Source organism: Emiliania huxleyi, assembly GCF_000372725.1.
Source record: "Emiliania huxleyi CCMP1516 chromosome Unknown EMIHUscaffold_138, whole genome shotgun sequence".
NCBI lineage: Eukaryota > Haptophyta > Isochrysidales > Noelaerhabdaceae > Emiliania > Emiliania huxleyi.
Genome location: NW_005201213.1, coordinates 4,361 through 20,636, shown reverse-complemented (window position 1 = coordinate 20,636; position 16,276 = coordinate 4,361). Strand labels below are relative to the sequence as shown.

The following is a 16,276-nucleotide window of genomic DNA, read 5'->3' as shown; positions in this document are numbered from 1 at the left end:
CCATCCGAGGCTCCGGTGCGGGCTCCCTCAAATTGAAAGACTCGAGCATCGAGGATAGCGAGTCCGGTGGAGACGGCGGCGGCATCGCCATGGAGAACAGCGGCGATGTCGAGCTCGAGAGGTCGAGCCTCTCTGGCTGCCGTGCCGCGGGCAGCGGCGGCGGCATCTCAATCCGGCAGAGCGGCGCGCTTGCGCTTACTACTAGCTCGAGCATTACAGACTGCTCCGCCGGCGCCAATGGCGGCGGCATCGCCATGGCCGACAGTGGAGCGCTTTCGCTGACAGACAGTGGGGTGAGCAACAGCATCGCAGCGAACAGCGGCGGAGGAATCCAGTACGAGAGCAGCACGGGCAGTGCAACCCTCGTGCGGTCGAACGTGAGCGAGAACCGGGCAGCCTCGGCCTCCGCCTTCTACTACAGCGGCTCGGATTCGATGCAGGGGTCGGTGGCCGACTCGCTTTTTGAGAGCAACGTCGCTGACAGTGACGGGGTCACGATCACAGCCGTCTCCCAACTAAGCTGGCACCCCTGCCCGCTCGGCGAATGGATGCCCACTCGTGGCGTATTCGAGGGCGACGTGCTCGGCTGCAACGCCTGTCCCGAACGGTACTACGGCATTGCAGCCGACCTGATTACCGCCAGGTGCAGCAACATCTGCCCGCCAGGTTATTACTGCGGGGAGAGGACCGTTAACCCGACGCCTTGCGCCAACGGGACTTACATGCCGCTCTTTGGAGCGTCCAAAGCAGAAGACTGCCTTGATTGTCCCCGCGGGCAGTACCAGTCGAAGCCCGGCCAGCCGAGCTGCACAACCTGCCCAACAGGGACCCACTCGGCCAACACCGGGAGCTCGGAATGTGAGGTTTGCAAGTCGGGCGGCTACTGCGAGGTGGTGGACGGGAGCATGGTGCGGCAGGCGTGCCCCGCCGGCAGCTACAACCCGGAAACCAAATCCACCTCAATAGAATCGTGCCTTCTCTGCCCCGCCGGCACCTCGAGCTCTGGCATCGAGGCTAGCAAAAACGCTACCTGTGTGCCTTGCCGCGCCGGCAGCTTCGCATCTGGGAAGGGTGAGCAGGCCTGCCAGAATTGCCCGCAGGGCTACTACCAGAGCGATATTGGCGCAGCCGCCTGCGTCCGCTGCGCTGCTGGCAAGTTTTGCCCTCAGGGCTCGTCGCGCGAGCTGGACGCGCAGTGCGAGGCGGGCACGTACGCGAGGCTGACCGACCGGAGCGGCGACCCCGAGTGCCTCGACTGCCCCGCCGGCTCGTCGTGCGGCGGCGGGGCGGCGCCGCCCTCCGAGTGCTCGCCGGGCTCTTTCGCCGCCACGGCCGGCCTCTCCGAGTGCGCCAGCTGTGCGGGCGGGACGTACCAGGGCGAGTCGAACGCGACGAGCTGCCTTCCGTGCGTGGAGGGCAGCTACTGCGCCGAGGGCGCGTCGGCGCCGCTGCCTTGCGTTGCGGGCAGCTACTCGACCGCCACCAACCTCACCGCCGCGGGCGAGTGCACCGACGCCTCGCCGGGCCACTTCGCCACCCCCGGCTCCACGCAGCAGACGGCGTGCGCCAAGGGGTCGTACACGGACGCGTACGGGCAGGGCGCGTGCACGCCCTGCGCCGGCGGCACGTACCAGGACGAGGAAGGCAAGACGGCGTGCGAGCCGTGCGAGGCGGGAAGCCACTGCGCTGTTGGCGCGGCGGCGGCGCTGCCGTGCGAGGCTGGCAGCTACTCGAGCGCCACCAACCTCACCGACGCGAGCGAGTGCACCGACGCCACGCCGGGCCACTTCGCCACCACCGGCTCCACCGAGCAGACGGCGTGCCGCGAGGGCAGCTTCGCCAACGGCACCCGCAACGACGCGTGCGAGCTGTGCCCCGAGGGGCACTACCAGGACCGGCCCGCCGCCGCCGCCTGCGTCCGCTGCGCTGCTGGCAAGTTTTGCCCGGTGGGGTCGTCGCGCGAGCTGGACGCGCAGTGCGAGGCGGGCACGTACGCGAGGCTGACCGACCGGAGCGGCGACCCCGAGTGCCTCGACTGCCCCGCCGGCTCGTCGTGCGGCGGCGGGGCGGCGCCGCCGTCCGAGTGCTCGCCGGGCTCTTTCGCCGCCACGGCCGGCCTCTCCGAGTGCGCCAGCTGTGCGGGCGGGACGTACCAGGGCGAGTCGAACGCGACGAGCTGCCTTCCGTGCGTGGAGGGCAGCTACTGCGCCGAGGGCGCGTCGGCGCCGCTGCCGTGCGTTGCGGGCAGCTACTCGACCGCCACCAACCTCACCGCCGCGGGCGAGTGCACCGACGCCTCGCCGGGCCACTTCGCCACCACCGGCTCCACGCAGCAGACGGCGTGCGCCAAGGGGTCGTACACGGACGCGTACGGGCAGGGCGAGTGCACGCCCTGCGCCGGCGGCACGTACCAGGACGAGGAAGGCAAGACGGCGTGCGAGCCGTGCGAGGCGGGAAGCCACTGCGCTGTTGGTGCGGCGGCGGCGCTGCCGTGCGAGGCTGGCAGCTACTCGAGCGCCACCAACCTCACCGACGCGAGCGAGTGCACCGACGCCACGCCGGGCCACTTCGCCACCACCGGCTCCACCGAGCAGACGGCGTGCCGCGAGGGCAGCTTCGCCAACGGCACCCGCAACGACGCGTGCGAGCTGTGCCCCGAGGGGCACTACCAGGACCGGCCCGCCGCCGCCGCCTGCGTCCGCTGCGCTGCTGGCAAGTTTTGCCCTCAGGGCTCGTCGCGCGAGCTGGACGCGCAGTGCGAGGCGGGCACGTACGCGAGGCTGACCGACCGGAGCGGCGACCCCGAGTGCCTCGACTGCCCCGCCGGCTCGTCGTGCGGCGGCGGGGCGGCGCCGCCCTCCGAGTGCTCGCCGGGCTCTTTCGCCGCCACGGCCGGCCTCTCCGAGTGCGCCAGCTGTGCGGGCGGGACGCACCAGGGCGAGTCGAACGCGACGGGCTGCCTTCCGTGCGTGGAGGGCAGCTACTGCGCCGAGGGCGCGTCGGCGCCGCTGCCGTGCGTTGCGGGCAGCTACTCGACCGCCACCAACCTCACCGCCGCGGGCGAGTGCACCGACGCCTCGCCGGGCCACTTCGCCACCACCGGCTCCACGCAGCAGACGGCGTGCGCCAAGGGGTCGTACACGGACGCGTACGGGCAGGGCGCGTGCACGCCCTGCGCCGGCGGCACGTACCAGGACGAGGAAGGCAAGACGGCGTGCGAGCCGTGCGAGGCGGGAAGCTACTGCGCTGTTGGCGCGGCGGCGGCGCTGCCGTGCGAGGCTGGCAGCTACTCGAGCGCCACCAACCTCACCGACGCGAGCGGGTGCACCGACGCTTCGCCGGGCCACTTCGCCACCACCGGCTCCACCGACCAGACGGCGTGCCGCGAGGGCAGCTTCGCCAACGGCACCCGCAACGACGCGTGCGAGCTGTGCCCCGAGGGGTACTACCAGGACCAGCCCGCCGCCGCCGCCTGCGTCCGCTGCGCTGCTGGCAAGTTTTGCCCGGTGGGGTCGTCGCGCGAGCTGGACGCGCAGTGCGAGGCGGGCACGTACGCCAGGCTGACCGACCGGAGCGGCGACCCCGAGTGCCTCGACTGCCCCGCCGGCTCGTCGTGCGGCGGCGGGGCGGCGCCGCCCTCCGAGTGCTCGCCGGGCTCTTTCGCCGCCACGGCCGGCCTCTCCGAGTGCGCCAGCTGTGCGGGCGGGACGTACCAGCGCGAGTCGAACGCGACGAGCTGCCTTCCGTGCGTGGATGGCAGCTACTGCGCCGAGGGCGCGTCGGCGCCGCTGCCGTGCGTTGCGGGCAGCTACTCGACCGCCACCAACCTCACCGCCGCGGGCGAGTGCACCGACGCCTCGCCGGGCCACTTCGCCACCACCGGCTCCACGCAGCAGACGGCGTGCGCCAAGGGGTCGTACACGGACGCGTACGGGCAGGGCGCGTGCACGCCCTGCGCCGGCGGCACGTACCAGGACGAGGAAGGCAAGACGGCGTGCGAGCCGTGCGAGGCGGGAAGCTACTGCGCTGTTGGCGCGGCGGCGGCGCTGCCGTGCGAGGCTGGCAGCTACTCGAGCGCCACCAACCTCACCGACGCGAGCGAGTGCACCGACGCCACGCCGGGCCACTTCGCCACCACCGGCTCCACGCAGCAGACGGCGTGCGCCAAGGGGTCGTACACGGACGCGTACGGGCAGGGCGCGTGCACGCCCTGCGCCGGCGGCACGTACCAGGACGAGGAAGGCAAGACGGCGTGCGAGCCGTGCGAGGCGGGAAGCTACTGCGCTGTTGGCGCGGCGGCGGCGCTGCCGTGCGAGGCTGGCAGCTACTCGAGCGCCACCAACCTCACCGACGCGAGCGAGTGCACCGACGCCTCGCCGGGCCACTTCGCCACCACCGGCTCCACCGAGCAGACGGCGTGCCGCGAGGGCAGCTTCGCCAACGGCACCCGCAACGACGCGTGCGAGCTGTGCCCCGAGGGGTACTACCAAGACCAGCCCGCCGCCGCCGCCTGCGTCCGCTGCGCTGCTGGCAAGTTTTGCCCGGTGGGGTCGTCGCGCGAGCTGGACGCGCAGTGCGAGGCGGGCACGTACGCGAGGCTGACCGACCGGAGCGGCGACCCCGAGTGCCTCGACTGCCCCGCCGGCTCGTCGTGCGGCGGCGGGTCGGCGCCGCCCTCCGAGTGCTCGCCGGGCTCTTTCGCCGCCACGGCCGGCCTCTCCGAGTGCGCCAGCTGTGCGGGCGGGACGTACCAGGGCGAGTCGAACGCGACGAGCTGCCTTCCGTGCGTGGAGGGCAGCTACTGCGCCGAGGGCGCGTCGGCGCCGCTGCCGTGCGTTGCGGGCAGCTACTCGACCGCCACCAACCTCACCGCCGCGGGCGAGTGCACCGACGCCTCGCCGGGCCACTTCGCCACCACCGGCTCCACGCAGCAGACGGCGTGCGCCAAGGGGTCGTACACGGACGCGTACGGGCAGGGTGCGTGCACGCCCTGCGCCGGCGGCACGTACCAGGACGAGGAAGGCAAGACGGCGTGCGAGCCGTGCGAGGCGGGAAGCTACTGCGCTGTTGGCGCGGCTGCGGCGCTGCCGTGCGAGGCTGGCAGCTACTCGAGCGCCACCAACCTCACCGACGCGAGCGAGTGCACCGACGCCACGCCGGGCCACTTCGCCACCACCGGCTCCACCGAGCAGACGGCGTGCCGCGAGGGCAGCTTCGCCAACGGCACCCGCAACGACGCGTGCGAGCTGTGCCCCGAGGGGTACTACCAGGACCAGCCCGCCGCCGCCGCCTGCGTCCGCTGCGCTGCTGGCAAGTTTTGCCCGGTGGGGTCGTCGCGCGAGCTGGACGCGCAGTGCGAGGCGGGCACGTACGCGAGGCTGACCGACCGGAGCGGCGACCCCGAGTGCCTCGACTGCCCCGCCGGCTCGTCGTGCGGCGGCGGGGCGGCGCCGCCGTCCGAGTGCTCGCCGGGCTCTTTCGCCGCCACGGCCGGCCTCTCCGAGTGCGCCAGCTGTGCGGGCGGGACGTACCAGGGCGAGTCGAACGCGACGAGCTGCCTTCCGTGCGTGGAGGGCAGCTACTGCGCCGAGGGCGCGTCGGCGCCGCTGCCGTGCGTTGCGGGCAGCTACTCGACCGCCACCAACCTCACCGCCGCGGGCGAGTGCACCGACGCCTCGCCGGGCCACTTCGCCACCACCGGCTCCACGCAGCAGACGTCGTGCGCCAAGGGGTCGTACACGGACGCGTACGGGCAGGGCGCGTGCACGCCCTGCGCCGGCGGCACGTACCAGGACGAGGAAGGCAAGACGGCGTGCGAGCCGTGCGAGGCGGGAAGCTACTGCGCTGTTGGCGCGGCGGCGGCGCTGCCGTGCGAGGCTGGCAGCTACTCGAGCGCCACCAACCTCACCGACGCGAGCGAGTGCACCCACGCCACGCCGGGCCACTTCGCCACCACCGGCTCCACCGACCAGACGGCGTGCCGCGAGGGCAGCTTCGCCAACGGCACCCGCAACGACGCGTGCGAGCTGTGCGCCAAGGGGTACTACCAGGACCAGCCCGCCGCCGCCGCCTGCGTCCGCTGCGCTGCTGGCAAGTTTTGCCCGGTGGGGTCGTCGCGCGAGCTGGACGCGCAGTGCGAGGCGGGCACGTACGCGAGGCTGACCGACCGGAGCGGCGACCCCGAGTGCCTCGACTGCCCCGCCGGCTCGTCGTGCGGCGGCGGGTCGGCGCCGCCCTCCGAGTGCTCGCCGGGCTCTTTCGCCGCCACGGCCGGCCTCTCCAAGTGCGCCAGCTGTGCGGGCGGGACGTACCAGGGCGAGTCGAACGCGACGAGCTGCCTTCCGTGCGTGGAGGGCAGCTACTGCGCCGAGGGCGCGTCGGCGCCGCTGCCGTGCGTTGCGGGCAGCTACTCGACCGCCACCAACCTCACCGCCGCGGGCGAGTGCACCGACGCCTCGCCGGGCCACTTCGCCACCACCGGCTCCACGCAGCAGACGGCGTGCGCCAAGGGGTCGTACACGGACGCGTACGGGCAGGGCGCGTGCACGCCCTGCGCCGGCGGCACGTACCAGGACGAGGAAGGCAAGACGGCGTGCGAGCCGTGCGAGGCGGGAAGCCACTGCGCTGTTGGCGCGGCGGCGGCGCTGCCGTGCGAGGCTGGCAGCTACTCGAGCGCCACCAACCTCACCGACGCGAGCGAGTGCACCGACGCCACGCCGGGCCACTTCGCCACCACCGGCTCCACCGAGCAGACGGCGTGCCGCGAGGGCAGCTTCGCCAACGGCACCCGCAACGACGCGTGCGAGCTGTGCCCCGAGGGGTACTACCAGGACCAGCCCGCCGCCGCCGCCTGCGTCCGCTGCGCTGCTGGCAAGTTTTGCCCGGTGGGGTCGTCGCGCGAGCTGGACGCGCAGTGCGAGGCGGGCACGTACGCGAGGCTGACCGACCGGAGCGGCGACCCCGAGTGCCTCGACTGCCCCGCCGGCTCGTCGTGCGGCGGCGGGGCGGCACCGCCGTCCGAGTGCTCGCCGGGCTCTTTCGCCGCCACGGCCGGCCTCTCCGAGTGCGCCAGCTGTGCGGGCGGGACGTACCAGGGCGAGTCGAACGCGACGAGCTGCCTTCCGTGCGTGGAGGGCAGCTACTGCGCCGAGGGCGCGTCGGCGCCGCTGCCGTGCGTTGCGGGCAGCTACTCGACCGCCACCAACCTCACCGCCGCGGGCGAGTGCACCGACGCCTCGCCGGGCCACTTCGCCACCACCGGCTCCACGCAGCAGACGGCGTGCGCCAAGGGGTCGTACACGGACGCGTACGGGCAGGGCGCGTGCACGCCCTGCGCCGGCGGCACGTACCAGGACGAGGAAGGCAAGACGGCGTGCGAGCCGTGCGAGGCGGGAAGCTACTGCGCTGTTGGCGCGGCTGCGGCGCTGCCGTGCGAGGCTGGCAGCTACTCGAGCGCCACCAACCTCACCGACGCGAGCGAGTGCACCGACGCCACGCCGGGCCACTTCGCCACCACCGGCTCCACCGAGCAGACGGCGTGCCGCGAGGGCAGCTTCGCCAACGGCACCCGCAACGACGCGTGCGAGCTGTGCCCCGAGGGGTACTACCAGGACCGGCCCGCCGCCGCCGCCTGCGTCCGCTGCGCTGCTGGCAAGTTTTGCCCGGTGGGGTCGTCGCGCGAGCTGGACGCGCAGTGCGAGGCGGGCACGTACGCGAGGCTGACCGACCGGAGCGGCGACCCCGAGTGCCTCGACTGCCCCGCCGGCTCGTCGTGCGGCGGCGGGGCGGCACCGCCGTCCGAGTGCTCGCCGGGCTCTTTCGCCGCCACGGCCGGCCTCTCCGAGTGCGCCAGCTGTGCGGGCGGGACGTACCAGGGCGAGTCGAACGCGACGAGCTGCCTTCCGTGCGTGGAGGGCAGCTACTGCGCCGAGGGCGCGTCGGCGCCGCTGCCGTGCGTTGCGGGCAGCTACTCGACCGCCACCAACCTCACCGCCGCGGGCGAGTGCACCGACGCCTCGCCGGGCCACTTCGCCACCACCGGCTCCACCGAGCCGACGGCGTGCCGCGAGGGCAGCTTCGCCAACGGCACCCGCAACGACGCGTGCGAGCTGTGCCCCGAGGGGTACTACCAGGACCAGCCCGCCGCCGCCGCCTGCGTCCGCTGCGCTGCTGGCAAGTTTTGCCCTCAGGGGTCGTCGCGCGAGCTGGACGCGCAGTGCGAGGCGGGCACGTACGCGAGGCTGACCGACCGGAGCGGCGACCCCGAGTGCCTCGACTGCCCCGCCGGCTCGTCGTGCGGCGGCGGGGCGGCGCCGCCGTCCGAGTGCTCGCCGGGCTCTTTCGCCGCCACGGCCGGCCTCTCCGAGTGCGCCAGCTGTGCGGGCGGGACGTACCAGGGCGAGTCGAACGCGACGAGCTGCCTTCCGTGCGTGGAGGGCAGCTATTGCGCCGAGGGCGCGTCGGCGCCGCTGCCGTGCGTTGCGGGCAGCTACTCGACCGCCACCAACCTCACCGCCGCGGGCGAGTGCACCGACGCCTCGCCGGGCCACTTCGCCACCACCGGCTCCACGCAGCAGACGGCGTGCGCCAAGGGGTCGTACACGGACGCGTACGGGCAGGGTGCGTGCACGCCCTGCGCCGGCGGCACGTACCAGGACGAGGAAGGCAAGACGGCGTGCGAGCCGTGCGAGGCGGGAAGCTACTGCGCTGTTGGCGCGGCGGCGGCGCTGCCGTGCGAGGCTGGCAGCTACTCGAGCGCCACCAACCTCACCGACGCGAGCGAGTGCACCGACGCCACGCCGGGCCACTTCGCCACCACCGGCTCCACCGAGCAGACGGCGTGCCGCGAGGGCAGCTTCGCCAACGGCACCCGCAACGACGCGTGCGAGCTGTGCCCCGAGGGGTACTACCAGGACCGGCCCGCCGCCGCCGCCTGCGTCCGCTGCGCTGCTGGCAAGTTTTGCCCGGTGGGGTCGTCGCGCGAGCTGGACGCGCAGTGCGAGGCGGGCACGTACGCGAGGCTGACCGACCGGAGCGGCGACCCCGAGTGCCTCGACTGCCCCGCCGGCTCGTCGTGCGGCGGCGGGGCGGCGCCGCCGTCCGAGTGCTCGCCGGGCTCTTTCGCCGCCACGGCCGGCCTCTCCGAGTGCGCCAGCTGTGCGGGCGGGACGTACCAGGGCGAGTCGAACGCGACGAGCTGCCTTCCGTGCGTGGAGGGCAGCTACTGCGCCGAGGGCGCGTCGGCGCCGCTGCCGTGCGTTGCGGGCAGCTACTCGACCGCCACCAACCTCACCGCCGCGGGCGAGTGCACCGACGCCTCGCCGGGCCACTTCGCCACCACCGGCTCCACGCAGCAGACGGCGTGCGCCAAGGGGTCGTACACGGACGCGTACGGGCAGGGCGCGTGCACGCCCTGCGCCGGCGGTACGTTCCAGGACAAGGGCGGCAAGATGGACTGCAAGCCGTGCAAGCAAGGCAGCTACTGCGCTGTTGGCGCGGCGGCGGCGCTGCCGTGCGAGGCTGGCAGCTACTCGAACAAGACGAATCTCGACTCGGCGGGCAGCTGCGAGGACTGCCCGTCGGGCCACGCTTGCAGCACTGGCAGCGTGGCTCCCTTGGCTTGCCGCGCCGGCACGTTTGCTGCCGGCTCTCGCAACGCCGAGTGCGAGCCGTGCAAGGCGGGATCCTACCAGAACGCCATCGGCGCTGCCGGCTGCGTCCGGTGCGGGCTTGGCAGCTCCTGCCCTATCGGTGCGTCGCTCGAGCTGCCCGCGGCGTGCGAGCCGGGCACGTATGCCAACGTCACGGACGGCGACGGCATCCCCGACTGCTTCGACTGCCCGGCGGGCTCGTCGTGTCCGGGCGGGGCTGCGCGTCCGACGCAGTGCGCGGCAGGCACGATCGCGCCGGCCGAGCGGATGGAGGCGTGCAACAAGTGCGCGGGCGGGACCTACCAGAACGACACGGGCGCGACATCCTGTCGCGCTTGCGAGGCGGGCAGCTACTGCGCCAAGGGCGCGGCGGCGCCGCTGCCATGCGACAAGGGCAGCTACTCGCGCGCGACCGACAACGACGAACCGGACGACTGCACGCCGGCCGGTGCTGGCTATTTCGCGGTGACGGGCTCCACCGAGCAGACGCCGTGCTCGCCGGGCACTGTCACCGCTTCCAGGGGACAGAGCATCTGCCAGAAGTGCCCCGCCGGCGAATATCAGGACGCGAGCGGCGCCACCAACTGCATCGCGTGCGTGCCGGGCCATTACTGCGCCGAGGGCGCCTCTGCGCCGCTGCCCTGCCCCGCCGGGACGCGCATCAACGCCTCCCTCGACCTCATGACGAGCAAGGACGACTGCATCACCTGTCCGGCCGGCACGTTCTGCCCGACCGGCTCCGATGACGCCAACGATTGCGCGCCGGGCACCTTCACCGCCCTCGCCGGACAGAGCATCTGTGAGAGCTGCCCTCGCGGCACATCCTCCGGCGCCGGCAGCTCTTCCTGCGACGAGTGCGCTGCCGACACTTACGCCGCCAACGTGGGTCAGGGCGAGTGCATCCCCTGCCCCTACCCTCTTGCTAGCGGCACCGGCAGCGTCACCTGCTCCGTCTGCAAGGCTGAATTCTACCTGAAGGCGAGCGTCGATGTGGATGGCGTCTTCAAATCCCCAACCAAGCACTGCGTCCCGTGCCCGCCGGACGCCACGTGCCCGACCAACACCACCCTCGAGACCCTCGTCCTCCCGCGCGGCTTCTGGCGCGCCAGCCCCTCCTCCGCCGTGCTGACAGACTGCCGCCTCTTTGGCGGCAATGCCAATGCCGGCGAGACGCGATGCGCCGGCAGCGAGACGGTGGCGGGAGGGGCCTCTCGCCGCCGGAGGCTGGAGGAGGCGAGCTCGGACGCGTACTGCGCTTCTGACTTCAAAGGCCCCGAGTGCCAGCTCTGCGCCGCGGAGAATCACTACCTCGTCGACGGCGATGAGTGCGAATTATGCGCTCCGCGCGACGCGGCGGCTGGCCGCATCGTGGGCCTCGTCCTCGGCCTCTGCGTCGCGTGCGGCTTGGCGGCGTGGGCCTACAACATGCCGTGGCGGAAGGAGCGCTTCATCGGCCCTATCCTCCGCTTTGCAGACCGCTCCGTCAAGTACTACGTCGGCGTCGGAATGACGGCCAAGCTCAAGATCCTCTTTGGCTTCTACCAGATCTGCACTGTATTGTCCTCCACCTACTCCGCGCGGCTGCCGGACAAGTACACGGGCTGGACGGATAAGCTGGCCAACGTGATCTCCATCGACTGGTCTGGCTTTTTCATGCCGGAGCAGTGCCTCGGCTACGCTCTGCGGCTCCTCGCCATCGCCCTCTCCCCCGTCGCCCTCATCGCCCTGCTAATGGTCGCGGGAATAAGCCTGCGGCTCCACTGCTGGCGCGTCGCCCCGGCGCCGCGCGCGAGGCCGTGGTACGCGGAGGCGGCCCTCGGCCTCCTCGACCTCACGCCGGCGGGCCTGGTGCTCATCTTCTGCTTCGTGCCCTCCATCAGCGCCTCCATTTTCCAATCCTGGTCGTGCCAGGCGCCCTCTCACAGCTGATGACTGCCGCTGCTCACAACCCCACCCCTCCGGCCTCAGTCCTCGTAACGTTCTGCTGATAGGCCTACACCACCTCTCCGCCTGGCGAGGAGCTAGAGCAGGTCTCCTACATGCGGCAGGACGCGAGCGTCGAGTGCGGCTCCGACGCTCACGGACCCATCACCGGCCTCGCCATCGGTTTCATCGTCCTCTGGCCCGCGGGCTCGCTGGTCCTCTTCACGTCGCTCCTCGCCGCCTGCTACAAGCCGCTGCAGGCCAAGACGCCGAATGCTCTGACGCGGGCCACCGCCTTCCTCCACCGGGAGTACGAGAAGACCTGGTACTGGTGGGAGGCGGTCGAGCTGGCGCGCAAGCTCGTGCTCACAGGCTTCGTGCTGCTGATACCGGAGGAGCGAGCCTTTGTTCGCCTCGTGGTGGCGACCCTAGTCTGCTCATGCTACGCCGTCGCGCTCGCCGTCGTGCGGCCGTACAAGCGGGTCGAGGACAACGTGCTCGCCGTCGCCACGAGCCTCGTGCTCCTCCTCCTCTTCCTCGGTACCAACTGGAGCACCATCTTCCTCGGCATCCAGGAGCGCTCCGGGATCGATGATGCCAATGCAGTCCTCGGCTTCCGCAGCCTCAATGTGATTGTCGACTCGATGATCATCCTTCTTGCAGCCGTGCTCGCCTTCTTCCTCGTCGGCGCCATCGTCGGCGCCCGCCGCGTCGCCAAAATCCCCACGATCCGACTCGTCTCGACCAAGCAGCCCCCCGAGATGAGCATCGGGACTGGCCTCACGTGGCACCTCTTCAACAGCCACATCTGGTGAGTCATGGAGGGAGAAGAGGGAATGAAAACAGCCGGCGTGATCCCCGTCCCTCACCCAAACGAATAGGTCTACCGGTCAAGACGCCGTCAAGGTCATCAAGGGTGAGCTCGAACAGCTGCTGCCGGACATCAAAGTCTTTCTCGACGCGCGCACATGCTCAGCCGCGCTAGCTACACAGAGCCCAGCTCTCTGACGCTCCGCGGTGTGCTCTCATAGGTAGATGATCTTAAGGATATCGGGGCACTCGAGGAGTACATCCAGCGCTCGCAGGCCATCCTCTTCTTCCTCTCGCAGGGCTACTTCCGCTCCAAGGCTCGCCTCTCCCTGACCTCCCACCCCGCCTCTACCGCACCCTGGCCTTACCTCCTCCTCTCCCGCGCCACAGAACTGCCTCCGAGAGGTTCGCTCGTCGCTCGAGAAGGACAAGCCGCTCGTCCTCGTCCAAGAAGCTGACCCTGAAAAGGGCGGCGGGACGCTGCAGGCGCTGCGCGACGAGTGCCCCGAGGACCTGCAGCCGGCCATCTTTGACAAGGACTGGCCGCTCACGATCTGGTATCGCATCGATGAGTTTCAGCTCATCTCGCTCAAGATCATCGCCGAGGCGCCGCCGGCCGCAGCCAGCCGCTCCGCAGTCCTCTCTACCTCCCGACCGACCCCACTTGAACCACCCTAGGCGGTGCTCCTCTGCTCGCCCAACTTTCTGGACAAGACCTCCCTCCCGCTCTGCGTGTCGGGCGAGCTCGAGAGCCAGTCGCTCGCCTTTTCCAAACCGTGCACGCTCTGGGCCTCGCCTGCCAACGCGGGGTCGCTGGAGCTGGCCAACGAGATCGCCACCGCCTTTGCCGGTCTCACGATCTCCACCACCGATGATCGGCCGGCCGGCGCGACGCACATGCTTCTCTACCTCAACGAGGACAGCTTCGTCAGCGACGAGCGGCTGGCCGAGCAGGTCAAGCAGGCGCGGGAGGACAGGCTGAAGATCGTGATGGCGCACGAGAACGACCCCGCGCTCCGCGGCTGCCAGTTCTCGAGGTTTTTCGAAGTCACGCCGCAGGAGCGAATGTCTCAACGTGACGCCCGTCCCGAGCCACCCCTCCTCCCCCCAACCCTCTCCCCCCAACGCTGCAGGAGCTCATCGCCGGCGGACTCTACAAGGACCTGGCAAAATCGTGCTTCCCGGGGCGCCACCGCAAGGCGCGCGCCCTCTCTCCCACAGCGAGCTCTACCCCGCGTCGAGCGTTTCGTGACGAGGGGCGTCCCTGCCCACAGGTGTCGCTCGTACTTCTGGCAAAGAGCCTAGGCGCGACCCCCGCTCGGTCGCGGGCGGGCCTCCTCGTCTCGGGCAGCGTCGCCGAGGGCAGCACCAACCTCGCGAAGCGCAGCTTTGGCGGCCTGAGCCGGGTGTTCGCCAAGATGAGCAGCCGCAGCTCTGCGGCGCGCGACGTCTCTGGAGGCGAGGCGTCGTCGCTGCAGCAGCAGGTCTGATCGGTTGCGCGATGTCGTGCGCAAAACGTGGGGCGCGGCGATGGCCTGCAAACACGGGACAATAGTAGAGCTAGCTCGCACATGAAACCGCATCCTCGGCGCTCGGGGTGTATGTGCGCGGCATTCACATTGCGTTGGAGAGGGGGGGGGGGGGGGGGAGTCACATGTAGCATGTGCATGTGCATGTGCATGTTGTTGTGCATGTCACGTGCATGGGCAGTCCGGATGGAGATTATGATGGTGGGGTTCCAGCTCTTTCGTCCTGCGTGCCCGAGTATCGTGGTGTACCTGTGTTGGTGCCAGTGCGCGCCAGTCCCGTGCCTTGTTTTGTGAGAGAGCGCCTTGAAGATTCTTTTGTATTCGCGTTACGGAGCCTCCGGAAGGCCTCGAGCTCGAGCTCGCTGGGGTCGCCCTTCGCCTTGTGCTGCACCCGCTGCTGCAGCGGCTCCATGATTATGGAGCACTCCGGGATCTGCGAGGCGTAGAAGTTGACGAGCCCGATGAAGTGCCGCATCTTCTCCTCGTTGCCGGGGAAGGGCAGCTTCTCGATGGCGGCGGTGTTGGCCTCCGAGGGCTTGTAACCGTCGCCATTGGCGACGTACCCGAGGAATTCAACCTCCCTCACTCCAACCTTGCACTTGGCCGCGCGCAAAGTGAAGCCGGCACTGGCGAGTCTGTCGAGGACCTGCCCCAGGTGCCCGAGGTGCTCCTCCCACGTCCTCGAGCAGATCAGGACGTCGTCTATGTACACAATGACGAAGTCGAGGCCCCGGAGCACCTCCTCCATGATTGCTTGGAAGCAAGCGCTCGCCCCTTGCATCCCCATGGCCATGCACTTGAACGAGTAGCGCCCGTTGGGCATGTTGAGGCTCATGGCCTTCGATGCCCGCGGCGTGGCCGGGATCTGATGGAAGGCGCTGTTCATGTCAAGCGCGGTCATGAAGCGTGCGCCGCCCAGCCTGTCGAGACATGCTTGCAGGGTGGGCAGGGGGTAGAACGCAGGCACAGTAGCAGCGTTGACCGTGCGGAAGTCGAAGGCCACCCGGTATCCGCCCTTGGGCTTAGGTACCACCACACAGGCGCAGCCGTGCGCTTCCTGCGAGGGCACCAGTGCTCCGACCGCAAAGAAGGTCCGCTGCATCTCGAGTATGGCCTCCTTCTGCTCGTGCCCCTGGTTGAAGTAGGGCTTGTTCTCTATGACCTTCGTTCCGCCCTTTTCTGGGTCGAATTCGGGGCGGAGGGTCACATCGAACACGCCCGCCAGGCAGCTCCCGATGCGGTCCCCCTTGGGGAACACGTAGCGCCTCCGCTCCGTGTAGGTCTCCATTAGCTGCTTGATGCGCCGCTCGTACGCCTCTGTGTCCACGTCTGCTCCCTCGGGCATGGGGTGGGTGGCCCTAGCGACCTCCTCCGCCGACAGCTCGGGTGGCTCGGGCGGCCGCACTGCGTAGTCGAAGTGGCCCTTCTCATCGGGCAGGTAGTAACTGCACAGCACGGTGCCCTTTTGCAGGATTAGTTCGCAGGTCTCCTTGACGTCTAGGACGACTTGGAAGTGCCCCCCCATGACTGTGGTCACGTACGTGCCTATGCCCAGCCGCCCCGCTGCGCAGTCTCGGCCCACGTCGGTGTCGGGCGGCGGCGCCGTGTAGAGGACGCGCCGTCCCTCCAATTGCGCCGGGACGGCGACTCGCACGATGCCACGCCCGTCCCGACCTTGACGCTGGCCAGCGATCCGCACCTAGGACGCGCACCGTAACGGCTGCGCGTGCCCCGGGGGCTGCCCGGGCGTCCCCTCGTTCCTCCCGTTGAATCCGTGCTGCGAGTGCGAGTAGTGAGTCTCCGTCGTCGCTTCCCACACTGCGCGGCGTGTGGGTGGGGGTCTCTGTTGATCACTGTACTGTACTCTCGCTCTCTCTCTCGCTCGCTCGCTCTCTCGCTCGCTCGCTCGCTCTCTCTCTCTCTCTCTGTGTGTGTGTGTGAGTGTGTGTGTGTGTGTGTGTGTGTGTGTGTGTGAGTGTGAGTGCGTGTCTCTCGCTGAGCTAATTCCTCTGACTCCCGCGCCCGATCCTTGGACCTTGTGGTTGCTGCGAAGTGCGCGAGGAGAGTGAGAGTCTCGTCGTCGTGTCGGGCGTAGCTGCTTTTTGGAAACATGTTTCTACTCGTTGGACCGGAGATGGGGGGGCAGGTGCACACCCCCTGCGCTGCTCAATCTCTGAGATGTTACTCCAGACACCGTACCGCCGTGTCTGTATCTCTCGTTGGTCGTTCTCCCAAACATCTCCCGCAGCTCAAAGCGATCTCCCCTAATCTCCACGGCACCCACCGCCCGCGCACACTACTCGCCGACGACTCGAGAGTCGTTGAAACTGTCAATGCGCGCGCCTATGCATTGGCGACCGCTCC

General features: G+C 70.2%; 1 protein-coding gene across 1 annotated transcript; it reads left to right on the top strand.

Moving 5' to 3' along the window:
• Positions 1 to 12,597: 12,597 nt before the first annotated feature.
• Positions 12,598 to 14,139, top strand: EMIHUDRAFT_362902 (hypothetical protein; the record flags this gene model as incomplete). The annotated part of the gene is given in 6 exon segments (XM_005788100.1): positions 12,598 to 12,700; positions 12,774 to 12,989; positions 13,062 to 13,442; positions 13,517 to 13,582; positions 13,658 to 13,967; positions 13,979 to 14,139. Coding segments are annotated over 3 exon segments (333 nt in total), but the record flags the coding sequence as incomplete, so codon positions are not given.
• Between the last annotated feature and the right edge of the window lie 2,137 nt (positions 14,140 to 16,276).